The sequence below is a fragment of the Tupaia chinensis genome, unplaced genomic scaffold (genome assembly GCF_000334495.1).
Source record: "Tupaia chinensis unplaced genomic scaffold, TupChi_1.0 Scaffold000248_2, whole genome shotgun sequence".
Classification (NCBI taxonomy): Eukaryota; Metazoa; Chordata; class Mammalia; order Scandentia; family Tupaiidae; genus Tupaia; species Tupaia belangeri.
Window position 1 is genome coordinate 224,497 of NW_006159727.1, and position 12,392 is coordinate 236,888.

The 12,392-nt window shown below is 42.6% G+C and overlaps 1 protein-coding gene across 2 annotated transcripts in view; it reads right to left on the minus strand.

The window, feature by feature from the left end:
* Positions 1-2,312: 2,312 nt before the first annotated feature.
* ATP6AP2 (ATPase H+ transporting accessory protein 2) overlaps positions 2,313-12,392 on the minus strand; it is a gene marked incomplete at its 5' end in the record, with an annotated part of 17,458 nt that continues 7,378 nt past the window's right edge. Inside the window, 6 exon segments of one of the 2 annotated variants that reach the window (XM_014587946.1) lie at positions 2,313-3,422; positions 5,439-5,558; positions 6,998-7,147; positions 7,838-7,891; positions 9,848-9,985; positions 10,144-10,239. In XM_014587946.1, coding sequence (XP_014443432.1) covers positions 3,231-3,422; positions 5,439-5,558; positions 6,998-7,147; positions 7,838-7,891; positions 9,848-9,985; positions 10,144-10,239 — 750 coding nt within the window. 2 annotated transcript variants of the gene reach the window in all.

Sequence of the window (12,392 nt, forward strand, 5' to 3'; positions counted from 1 at the left end):
GGTATAATAATCTTGGCAGAACATTTATTTTAATTAATTGCTTTCTGCCTAACATAGTTAGACGGATGCAGATGCCATTTACCCTGTAAGGATTAGTGCTGTCATGTAATTAATTTTTTTTTTCTTCCCTCCTAGAACTTAAAAGTCTCATCAGTTTTAAATTACCAAGACATTGGTTTCCTCCGTATTTAATCATAACAATCTAACGTTTGCAGCAATGTTTATGTAAGGATGTTGTGAAAGAAAGATGGATTCTAACCACTCTGCAGCTTTATAGATTCCTGCTTCCTAAACATCCGCCTGTGGGTTTCCCTAGGGGTCAGGGTGGGAACCTTTCCCCTAGGCAGCTGAACACCTTCACCTCCATCAACTCAGCAGGAGGTGGCGAGGAAGGATAGGCTGTTTACCTTCCCTGTGAACTTGAGTGTCTGCCTCATTATTACTTATATTCAGTGAGAGGCAAACAAGAAACAAAAATTCCGTCCACTCTATGTTAACATTGCAATTGTAGGGGCCGGCAGGTGGCATGGTGGTTAAGGGCACTGGACTACCACATGGCAGACTGTGTGGTTCAAGTCCCAGACCGGGCAGCTTTGCTTTCTCACTTCCCCTTTCGCTCTGTCCCTCTCTGGTCAAATTAAAATAAATAAACAAATAAAAATTAAGTAAAATAATTCTTTCAAACAAAACACTGTAGGGACCAGCAGTTAGTGTAATGGCTATGTTGCTGGACTCCCATGTTGTCGATCGTGGTTCGTGTCCTGGACCTGGTGGCTTAAAACTCACACTGGGCGCGTGTGCATGCTTGCCCAAGAAGAATAGGGGAGAAGGGACTGCGGCGTGCCCATCCCCCCTGGGGGGGGTGGTTTCTTGCTTTCTGTCTCTCTGTCTCTGTCTGGCGAGTGCACGCCCTATAGCAAAAAAACACCTCTCCTAAAAAAAGAAAAAAAAAAACCCACTGTAATTGTCAAAGGTATCTTCCAATAAGTGGTAGAAACAACTTAAATGGATTTCATTTTCTCAAACCTGCCAAACTTAGTGTTACTTAAAAACGGTTTACCTTTCTAAAGCAGCAGAACCAGTTAATACTATTAAGTCCAAGGCATGTTTATAGTAAAATCATATCGCTATGTAGTCATGAAATTATATATTCTAATGTATATCCTTTTTTTTTTTTTTTTGAGAGGTTTTTGCTATAGGGCATGTGCAATTGCCAGACAGAGACAGAGAGACAGAAAGCAGGAAATCACCCCTCAAGGGGGATGGCCACGCCGCAATCCCTTCTCCTCCATTCTCCTCTCGGGATCTTGGGCACGCACGCACACGTGCCTGGCGTGAGTTTTAAGTCACCGGGTCCGGGATGTGAACTGCAGTCGACTACGTGGGAGTTCAGTGACATAGCCATTACGTTAACTGCTGGTCTCCTAATGTATATCCTTTAAGAAAATTGGGACCAGCTATGTGGTACAGTGTAATATGCTGCTCAAGAGAAGATGGATCCCACATGGCAACTGTGGTTCAAATCCCAGGCCTGGTCAGCTTGAAACATGTAAGGCACACACATGTGCCTAAGATCCAGTGGGCTAGAGGACTGGAGGAAGGGGAGATCATGGTGTAACTAGACCCTGTAGAGGATGCTCCTCTGTCTGTCTCTGTCTCTCCCAATCTTTTTCTCTTGCACATGTCTATCATGAATAAAGAAAAAAAAGAATTAACATTGTAACCTTAAGCCTCTACCTTAGAGAGTTCCTTAATATGCTAACCAATTAATTGCTTATTCATCTTTAAAAATGCTACAGGGGGACCAGCAGTTGGCATAATGGCTATGTCGCTGGACTCCCATGTAGACGACTGCGGTTCAAGTCCCGGACCCAGTGGCTTAGTCGCACCGGGCACGTATGTATGTGTGCCTAAGATCCCGAGAGGAGAATGGAGGCGAAGGGATTGTGGCGTGGCCATCCCCCCTGGGGAGTGATTTCTCGCTTTGTCTCTCTGTCTCTCTCTCTGTCTTTCTGGCGAGCGCACGCACCCTATAGCAAAAACCTCTCCAAAAATGAAAAGCTATAAGAAAATTTAAACCTTTTCTATATAGTCAAGTGTGAATTTATCCTATACTCCATGTAAATTCAGTAACAAGAATGATAATTAAAATGTCTTCCTTATACTGATGCTGAATCTCCAGAGGCAGTGAGAATAAACAAATGTAAAAAACCTGCATGGACTATTTGCATAACAACACCGCAAATTCTGATGAAGTAAAAGCCTGTTTGGTTAGGTTTTTACAATGAAATATAGCATCACAATGACACAAATTTGGAATCATTATTAACTTTATTTGCCACTCTTTGTAGACATTGGTCCACTTCCACATGAAAAGTAGAAATCATCCACTTCCACTTAATATTCTATAGAATGAAGTTGTACCACAAACCATAGTAACTTTCACTGGGAGAAAAGTTACTGAAATAAATATATTTTATATTCATGCCTCAAGATGTCCCCAAAGATTTGTTTTTGTATATAATAATTACAAGCATCGATAATCCACAAAGCTAGTTTCTTCCTGGATTAATGTAGTATTTTTAATCTCCATACTAGACCATACGGATCACCACACTTGCCGAACAGGTTAAAGAAAAAAAAAAAAAACAGCTGTCCTCTGTTGACCGGATACAGTTCCAAAATGAAGCGATTGTATAAGCACATCCATATTTTAGGGCTGGCTGTTCTAAGTTCAAAACCTTTTCTCTTGTTTCAGAGATATTTACATCAAATGAAGACATGTACAAATAATTCATAGTATACAACAGCCCAGATGCGGTTTTCCCCCGTCCTGTGTAAGCAAGTGGAGCGTTCAGGAGTTTCTCTAATAAATTCAGTGCATTTCCCCAACATAAATAACAAACTATTCTACGTGTTTTACATTTCTTTCAGTGCACATTCCCACATTTATTAAATGGAATGAAATATGTATTAAATGGCTATATTATAATATTCAAGCATATTATGGAAATCTATATGACACGTTCGATTCACGTCAATACTAATTCATACTAATTCACTCTAAAAAAGAAAACATCACAGGCACACACAAAATAGAGAACAAAATTTGCTTTTTTTTGTTTATAAATTTAAAGTATACGATCTACTTAAAACCACACTAAAAGATAGATTTTAACAAAACGGCTAATGTTCGAACCCCTTTTCTAAGTGTGGCGTTAAGGAAAAGTTCAATCCATTCGAATCTTCTGGTTTGTCATCCTGTAAATGATGCTGTCATACCCGGGATCCATGTTCCAGATGTTGTAGGAGGTGATAATCACGGCCAAGGCCAGGGCGATCATTATCCAGAGCACCATGTTGAAAACCACTGAGTACTCGAAATTATACTGGTACGCAAGGTTATAGGGACTTGTTGAGGTCTTCTACAACGAAAGGAAAAGGAAAATAAGGAAGAGGTTCAAGATAGGAAACGACCCCCGTTTACTGGCGATGGCTGATCTGCCTGGCAAGACTTACTCCTAAGTGGCTTCCAGCTACTTAGATAAAGCGGCAGCAAGAAGGGGAGCCTTTGCGGAGGGAAGATGCGTGCACTGCTGGCGGAAATACAAACCTGTCCAGCTGCCTGAGAAAAGCTGGCGATTCTTACTCAAGTTGAATATATGCATGCCAAGTGACCCGGCGTCCCGAGCTGCATGTATTCGGAGGTGTCAGTTCCACTCCCACACCCAGGAGGCTGTGTAACCTAACTGGGAAACGTCTTCAGGGCAGCCTGCGAACTACAGACTTCGCATTCCTCTTCTTTATTTACTCTGTGAGAACTTCCCTTTCTTTCTTTCTTTTTTTTTTTTTGGATAGGTTTTCACTATAGGGCGCGTGCGCTCGCCAGACAGACAGAGACAAAGAGACAGAAAGCGAGAAATCACCCCCCAGGGGGGATGGTCACGCCGCAATCCCTTCTCCTCCATTCTCCTCTCGGGATCTTGGGCACGCACGCACACGCGCCCGGCGTGAGTTTTAAGCCACCGGGTCCAGGACGCGAACCGCGGTCGACTATGTGGGAGTCCAGCGACATAGCCATTACGCCAACTGCTGGTTCCCTTCCCTTACTTTCTTGACAGCTGAACTACACACTTAAAAGGGTGTTTATTTTTTCTTATTTTGTTTGAAGAATGATTTCATTCCATTTGTTGTTATTATTTTTTAATTTGACCAGAGTGAGAGACAGAGACAGAGAGAGGAAGGGAAAGTGAGAAGGCAAGTTGCCAGGTCTGGGACTCAAGTTGTGGTCAGCCATGTGGGAATCCAGCACCTTTAACCACGACGCCACCTGCTGGCTCCAGAGTGTTTACTTTTTATCCAGCATTTCCAAGTATTTTATAGGGGAAAATGTTTTCAGATCATCCAGCCTGCCATGCTGTCTTAAACAGAGGTGTTTCCACCTCAATCCATTGAGAATGAGACAATACCAAGCCAGCCATCTCTAGACTATCTTACACCGGCATTAGCTTTGACCCTCTTACTCCTAAGCCCCACACTGCGATCAGTGAAACTGAGCAGGGCAGGGACTGCACACGGGTCCGAGGGGGAGAATATAGAAATGACTGGGCATCTGACTGCGGTAAGCCAGGGAGCCAACTGCAACTAATGCTTTGGGCCACGTGCTGTTACGGAGTATCTACACTGCTCTCTCCCGTCACCCCCCACCAGGTTGTGCTGAAGCTGTTGTGTATGTACGTATGCAATGGGCATGTACACACACACACACATTTTCTTAAAAAAAAAAACAAAACACATGGCCAGCAGTCTCTAAATGCTTAAAGTCAAACCAAGATACATACCAAAAAACTGTTGAAATAAATAAAAATTATAAAGAGGTGTACAGAGAGGATTTTAGAAAATGAGACCATGCTACAAAGGCAATGCACCTCTTAGAAAAGCTGAGTGCAGCGGATGACAGAGTCGTGCCTCTCCCTCATATTAACCTTTCTTTAAAGAATTATTTTATTTCACTTTATTTATTTATTTAACTTGACCAGAGAGAGGGAGGGAGGGAGGGAGGGAGTGAGAAAGGAAGCAAGCCCGTCAGATCCAAGATTCGAACCAAGGTCGGGAGTCTAGTGCCCTTAACCACCACGCCACCTGCTGGGCCCCTTCAGATTAGCTTTTCATGTTTCCTTGGTGCCAATATCTGAATTATCTTATCAGCTCTGACAGATTGATTTTGATCCCTAACTCAAATTCTTGCATTATCTGATAACAGCTGGAAGAACTGAGTATGCTGTAACACACGCATAGGTAGGTATGCCAGTGAGAAGCCTGTTGAACTTGTTTTCCAGGTTTACTGACTGCTCATTCATGCCACCTATAGGTGATATCGGATTTAGTTTTTAAAAAATAGTTTTATAGTCTTACGGCAGGATCTAAAAGGTACTCACTGCTTGCTTTGCCTCAAGGATGGTCCTGGTCTTCCTCACAAGGGATGTGTCGAATGATTTGACAGTTACTAATTCTACCACTGCATTCCCACCATAAAGATTGTACATGTCATCTGCAAACTGAAAGTGAGTGATTGTGACAGGATTAGAAATCTCAAATGCATTTTTTCATTTTTTAGTTGACAAAACTTGCAGAACACGTTCTGAAACATGTATACAGTGAAAAGGCTCAATCGAGCTAATTAACATAGGCACTACCTTACACTCTTTTTTAAAATCCAACACAGACTTGTTAAGAGTCGTATAAGAACAACAAACACTTACCTAATGGCTCATGAACTAGGTCTTACAAAAGGCAAGTCTTAAAGATTTTGATGATCTAAGAAATACTCAGCAAAGTACCACACTCTAACATATGCGAGGACTTGAGAAAGGTCATGGAAAAATGGAATGAAATAAGTTTATTCTGCTGTAAAAAACTTTGAAATCCATGGATAGGTTTTTCATTAATACACGTTTTCCATATGCTTTTTAGACAGCCTTAAATACTCAAATATTCAAGATAAAATAACTTCAAAACTAGACCAAACTTGTTAGCATAGAAGTTGGGGGAAGGAAAGCAGGAGAAGGAAATAAAGGAATCTTCCTTAAGTAGTCCCTCGTTAATCACAAATACTGACAAAGATTTCAACGTGAAGCTGCACTGAAAAGCTGCGGGTAATAACTTTAAGGGAATTAGCATTTATTATGCATCTGCTAAATGTCTGACACTGTGCTAGGGGCTTTATTTCGATCATTCCATGGTATTTAAGGGGGACAGAGCTTTTTTTTTTTTTTTTTTTTTGAGAGGTTTTTGCTATAGGGCACGTGCGCTTGCCAGAAAGACAGACAGAGAGACAGAAAGTGAAAAATCACTCCCCAGGGGGGATGGCCATGCCACAATCCCTTCTCCTCCATTCTCCTCTCAGGATCTTGGGCATGCACGCACACGCGCCCGGCATGAGTTTAAGCCACCAGGTCCGGGACTCGAACCGCAGTTGACTACATGGGAGTTCAGTGACATAGTCATTACGCTAACTGCTGGTCCCCAGAGTTTCAGCTAGGGAAGATGAAAAAGTTCTGGTGAAGGATGGTGGTAATGGCTGCACGCCATGTTAATGGACATAATGCCATTGCACTGTATGCTAAAAAATGATTAAAAAGGGTAAATTTTATGTTATATATTGGGTCGCTGGGAAAGTCATGATGCATTTTTGCACTGAAAAACATGGAAAAATCTGTCATGACCTTCCCGACAAGCAAATACATTTTACCACAATAAAAAAAAGTACTGTGCTGGAGTTACTGATCATTAGGATAATGCTGCCCCTTCCAGCACTAGGAAGAGCCATCCGAATACACATCTCTGACCTTACTCCATCCTTGGCCACTTCCTTAGAGGACCCCCGAAGAAGTCAAGGAAGGCTTCAACCAACAGTGTTGCACAAAGCAGACTTTTCCACGAGGAAGCCAGAAGTGAGTGGTCACGCTCCAGCCTCGTACCGCACAGTGATACCTACCTTTTGTAGAGCATCAGCAAGGATCTTAGAGGCGTCTCGGAACTGTTCCGAGTCTTCCCCATAACGTTTCCCAATTTCATCCAGACCTGCCAGCTCCAGTGAATATAAATCAGGAGAATGATCCTTGGCGAGGTGCTTATGACGAGACAACTTAGAACAAATCAGAAAAAAAAAAATAGTGTGGATAAAGTAAGACATCAAACAGCTGGCTGAAGTTTTATCCTAACCAAACTAGGCAAAACAGAACCACACCAGTTTGCCACGACATACAGTCTAAAATGTGCTTTGGGGCACCGAGGTACCGCGACGGTCCACCCAATAACCACTAACGAATGAATGGGCAGGTGGCTTATGCAGAGGGAATACACTGGACAGATGATTCATTTCCCAGCAGGGAGAGAGTGGGACAGTACAAGATTTCATCATACTACTCAGAACAGCACGGAACTTTTAAGAATTCATGAACGGTTTCTGGAATTTTCTTTTTCAACATTTCAGACCACACCGGCCACAGATAACTGAACCCATGAAAAGTGAAAATAAGGACGAGGATGTAAGAGTCAATGTCTAACGTTATCAATGGCCAGATTAGGACTGTAGCCAGGGTGTTCTGACTCCCAGGCCAGTGTACCTGGAGGATATACTGCTGCTCCTGAAAGAAATACAGAATAATTTGTACCATGAGATGAGTTCAGAATTCCCAACGTCACCACTAATTTCTCAATTTTCATGGGATCATACATAAGTCTAGGGCATACTTAGTCCAACTTTTCACTATCATTCAAGGATTCTCTAGAAACCCAAAGAAATGGAACTGGAAAAGGAGAATAGCTTACTTACCAAACTGGAAATATCATGTAGCACTTGCAGCTCAGAGAGAAAGAGCAGGTCAACCTTCAGAGAGCCAAAAGAAATGAGCATTATTTGAAATACGTTTCGGAGATCTGCACTTGCCATTTCTCAAGTAAAGCACGGGATATTACAAATGTTAATCGCGTAACTGAATTCAGAAAACCGTCCTGCGGGACAGGCAGATGGCATATTGGTTCCGTCATTGGACTCCTACATAGTTGAATAGAGTTTGAGTCCTGGACTTAGCAGCCTAAAACTCACACTGGGGGCACATGTGTGCGTGCCCAAGATCCTGACAGGAGACTGGAGGAGAAGGAATTGCGGTGTGGCCATCCCCCCTGGGGGGTGATTTCTCGCTTTCTGGCTCTGTCTTCTGGCAAGTACATGCACCCTATAGCAAAAATCTCTACAAACAGACAGACAAACAGACAAAAAACCCGTCCTCCACTTGGCAGGTTCATTTCAATGGAAAATACATACAAAACATTGTTTCTGGGCTGGCTCTGTAGCACAGCAGTAATATGTTGCTAAAGAGAAGCTGGATCCTACCTGGTGACCATGGTTCACATCCCTGGCCCAGCAGACCCAAAATGTGCTGGGCAGGTATGTGAGTGCCTGAGATCAGATGGGCTGGAGGGCTGGAGGGCTGGAGGAAGGTTCTGAGCTCATGTCCAGAGACCAGAGACCTCCTTGAACATGCTGGACATGTGTATGCCCATGACCCAGTGCTGGTGGAAGGTAAGGGGGGATTGTGGTTTGAGGATCCTATTTGGGGTGCTTGTCTCTCTTTTTCCTCCTACGTGCATGGGCAGGCATTCTACCATGAATAAAGAAAGCAAAAGAAAACAATAAAACAGTTCCCTGACAAACAGGTGACAGCCATCCCCAGCACAGTGACTACCGCTCAGTAGATGCATTTTCCATGAGACCACGGTAGAACATCCAAATTCTACCCTGAGTTTTCCTCAGGCCCTCAGGTGACCCTGGCACACTGCAATGAGATCCTGCCAGTGCCTAGTTTGCTCACTTCCTTTAAAACCTTTCAGCCTCAGAGAGGAAAAGACGGTGGGCCTGGCCATCCAGGGGGGGGCTGGCCGACAAACAGGTGGCACGCCATGTGGTTGTGACGGTACATGAGCAGATGATGGAGCTGAAGGACAGGAGTCAGAAGTAGGAGTGGGCGGCCTCTTCCACCGGAGTGTTGAGAACCGATGAGAAGGAGGAGGCAACACATCAGTCGAGGAAGTAAATAATGGCCCCCATGTTACCGGATCTACATAGCCTACCAGCCACCGGACAGACACTACAACATCTGGCTCGTCTGGATTAATAGCTGGCAACCCTCGTGCTAGATTGTGATACTATATTTTAAAAAGAATTATTTATTTACTTTTATTTATTCATTCATTTATTTTAATTTGACCAGAGAGAGACACACAGAGAGAGGGGAAAAGTGAGAAAGCAAGCCCCCAGGTCCAGGACTTGAACCATGGTCAGCCATGTGGGAGTGCCAGCACCTTAACCACCATGCCACCTGCTGGTTCCTAGATTGTGATACTATTTACCATAGCTCAACTTGCAAAAGGCATCACTTTATTCATGAGATTCATTAAAAACTTACACTATGGGCACTGGATGATGACATAATCAGTAATGTGATGTCTATGAGGCTGACCCTCATGGGAAGGTTCTGAGTTCATGTCCAGAGACCTCCCTGAACATGCTGGACATGTGTATACCCATAATCCAGGGCTGGTTGAAGCTAGGGGTGGATTGTGATGTGAAGATCCCACTGGGGTGCCTGTCCACCCCCCCATCTCTCTTTCTCGCATGGGGAAAAAAATTTTTTTAAAAAAAGGGAAGAAAATTATACAAAAGAATCTACTCTGTCAGACTTGCAAAATTTTTCATTTTCTAAAATTTCAGAAGTTTATGTAGCATAAAAGGAGGAAATGAATAATGATATGTATTTATTCATTCAATAACTACACTACTTACTTCATTGTTCCTACTCAGAGAATTGAGAGGAAGTGAATTGAGAACAGAGTTTTCTTGAAACAGGCGGTTACGGAGCTGTCGGAGTGTGACTGAAAGGTCTTCGAAAACTGAGTTTGCCTTCCCCACCATGTACACTCTCTGCAAAAAAGAATCCACAGTTTGAAGTTACTCACATGCTACGGATTCCTTCCAATCCACAGAGGTCTAATGGCATTTTTCATAAAACTGTTTTGATTCCCATGAAATGATGATAGCTTATTTGTAAAGCACCTTAAATAAAAACTGTTACCACTTACTTCCTCACTGGGAGCCAACTGCAAAACTACAGGAGTTTCTTCAGAAAATAAGGAGTGAATGGAATTTGCAACGCTGTCAAGACTGAAAGGAACTGCCTGAAATGTAAGAGGAAAGCCACAATTATTATTTGAACCGCAGTGCTAACAGATCATTCAGATGATATTTCAGAAGGAAGGTTTAAAGACAAAATAAAAGGCACCAGCATCTTCTAGGGGCATTTACACAACTCAAACCGTTTCCAAATGGGGGGGGGGAGTATTCAAAAAAGTTCATGGAGCGGCAGCCCCAAAGGGCCATCATCGAGCTCTGTGCACTGGGAGCCCGATCCCACATGGCGGAGCGCAGTTCAAAACCCGGTCTGATGGCTTAAGAAATATACTTAGGAGGGCAGCAGGTGGCATGGTGGTTAAAGTACTAGACTCCCAGTTGGACGGCAGTTTGAATCCCTGACCTGGTAGCTTGCTTTCTCATTTTCCCTTTCTATTTCTCTGTCTCTCTCTGGTTCAAAACAAAACAAAACAAAAAACTACAAATAAAATTAAATAATTACTTAAAAAAAAAAAGAAACGAAACCCACTGAGTGTATGTGTGGGCGTGCTCAAAAATGCTGACAGGATGGAGAAATGAAGGAAAGATTGTGCCGTTACCACACCCCCCTGGGTTACTTTTTCTCTGCACATGCCCTCTGGTAAGTGAACAAAAAGTTCATGGAAAATGTATATCCACCAAAAACATCCATGCATGGGATTTCTTTTTTTGTACCCAAATAAACTTGTCCTCTAATTCTATTTTCCATGAACTTTTCAAATCCCCCTATTCAAAGCACCCTTTTGAGGGCTCAGAAGGCTACACAGTCCCCCAGTGTTCGGGGTCTGTATCTCCTCATGTATTAAATGGGAAGTAACTCGTGAACACAAAGGACCGAACGCTATCTGGTGGTCGCTGATGGATTTTAAGCGTCAATACATTTGGGATCAATATTAATTAAACATGCCGCACTGGATGTGCATTCTACAAGGAACTACTCACAGAAGGAAGCTTAAGTACTGAATTTAACCGAAAGGAAAACAGACTGCATTTCATTTCAGTTTCTGAAAATGTTTAATTTAGTTTTTATCTTCAGATAGACTGAAGACTTATACACAAGGTATAAATATGTCACAATAATTCTGAAGCCTTTATCTTAGAATCACATGATATTATTAGACTAAAATAACTGTGATAAGACCTACCTACTTTTTTCTTTTTTTAAAAGAAAGAAATTTTGGTTATGGAGAGACAGAGGGAGAGAAAGCGAGAAATCACCCCCCCCCCACAGAGGGAATGGCCATGCCTCAGTCCCTTCTCCTCCATTCTTCTCTCAGGATTTGGGGCGCACATGCACACATCCGGTGTGAGTTTCAAGCCACTGGGTCCGGGACTCAAACCACAGCCAGCCATGTGGGAGCCTAGTGCCTAAACAACTATCGTACCTGCTGGCCCCCTGTCTACTTTTTTTACCTCAATTTTTTATTAAAGTGTAACACATATAATATAGTGCACAAATCTAACTCTATTACATCAGGATGTAAAACGCCATTGGCACCCTACAACTACAAGTACCCACCTCCACGCTCTATGATCATCAAAACTCTGACCTCCACCCCACAGGTTGATAGGGATACTTTCCTCAGTAATTCCCTTTACTGCTTAACTAAGTTCATGTGTACAAGTAGCAAATTAACGTTAATATGGTACAGCTAGAAATCAATGTGATTATATAGACCTTACTGATGAAATCCCAGAATTGAAATTAAGTGTACCAATCTTATGATACTGTGAAATTAAATCCATTTTTCTTTAAAAAAATGATTTATTTAATTTTATTATTCATTCATTTTTAATTTGACCAGAGAGGGACAAAGAGAGAGAAGGAAAGGAAGAAAGCAAGCCACCACGTCTAGGACTTGAACCGTGGTTGGTCACATGGGAGTGTCCAGTGTCTTAACCACCACGACATCCGCTGGTCCTGAAATCTATTTTTCTTTTACTCGAGATGCATATTCACTCTCTCCCAAATTCTCTTTATTTTTAAATTTATTATTATTATTTTTTTAATGAAAGATTTCCAGGTAGATGGTTTTTGCTTTTTAGAGGTTTTTGCTATAGGGCGCGTGCGCTCACCATACAGAGAGAGACAGAGAGAGAGAGACAGAAAGCGAGAAATCACCCCCCCAGGGGGGATGGTCACACTGCAATGCCTTATCCT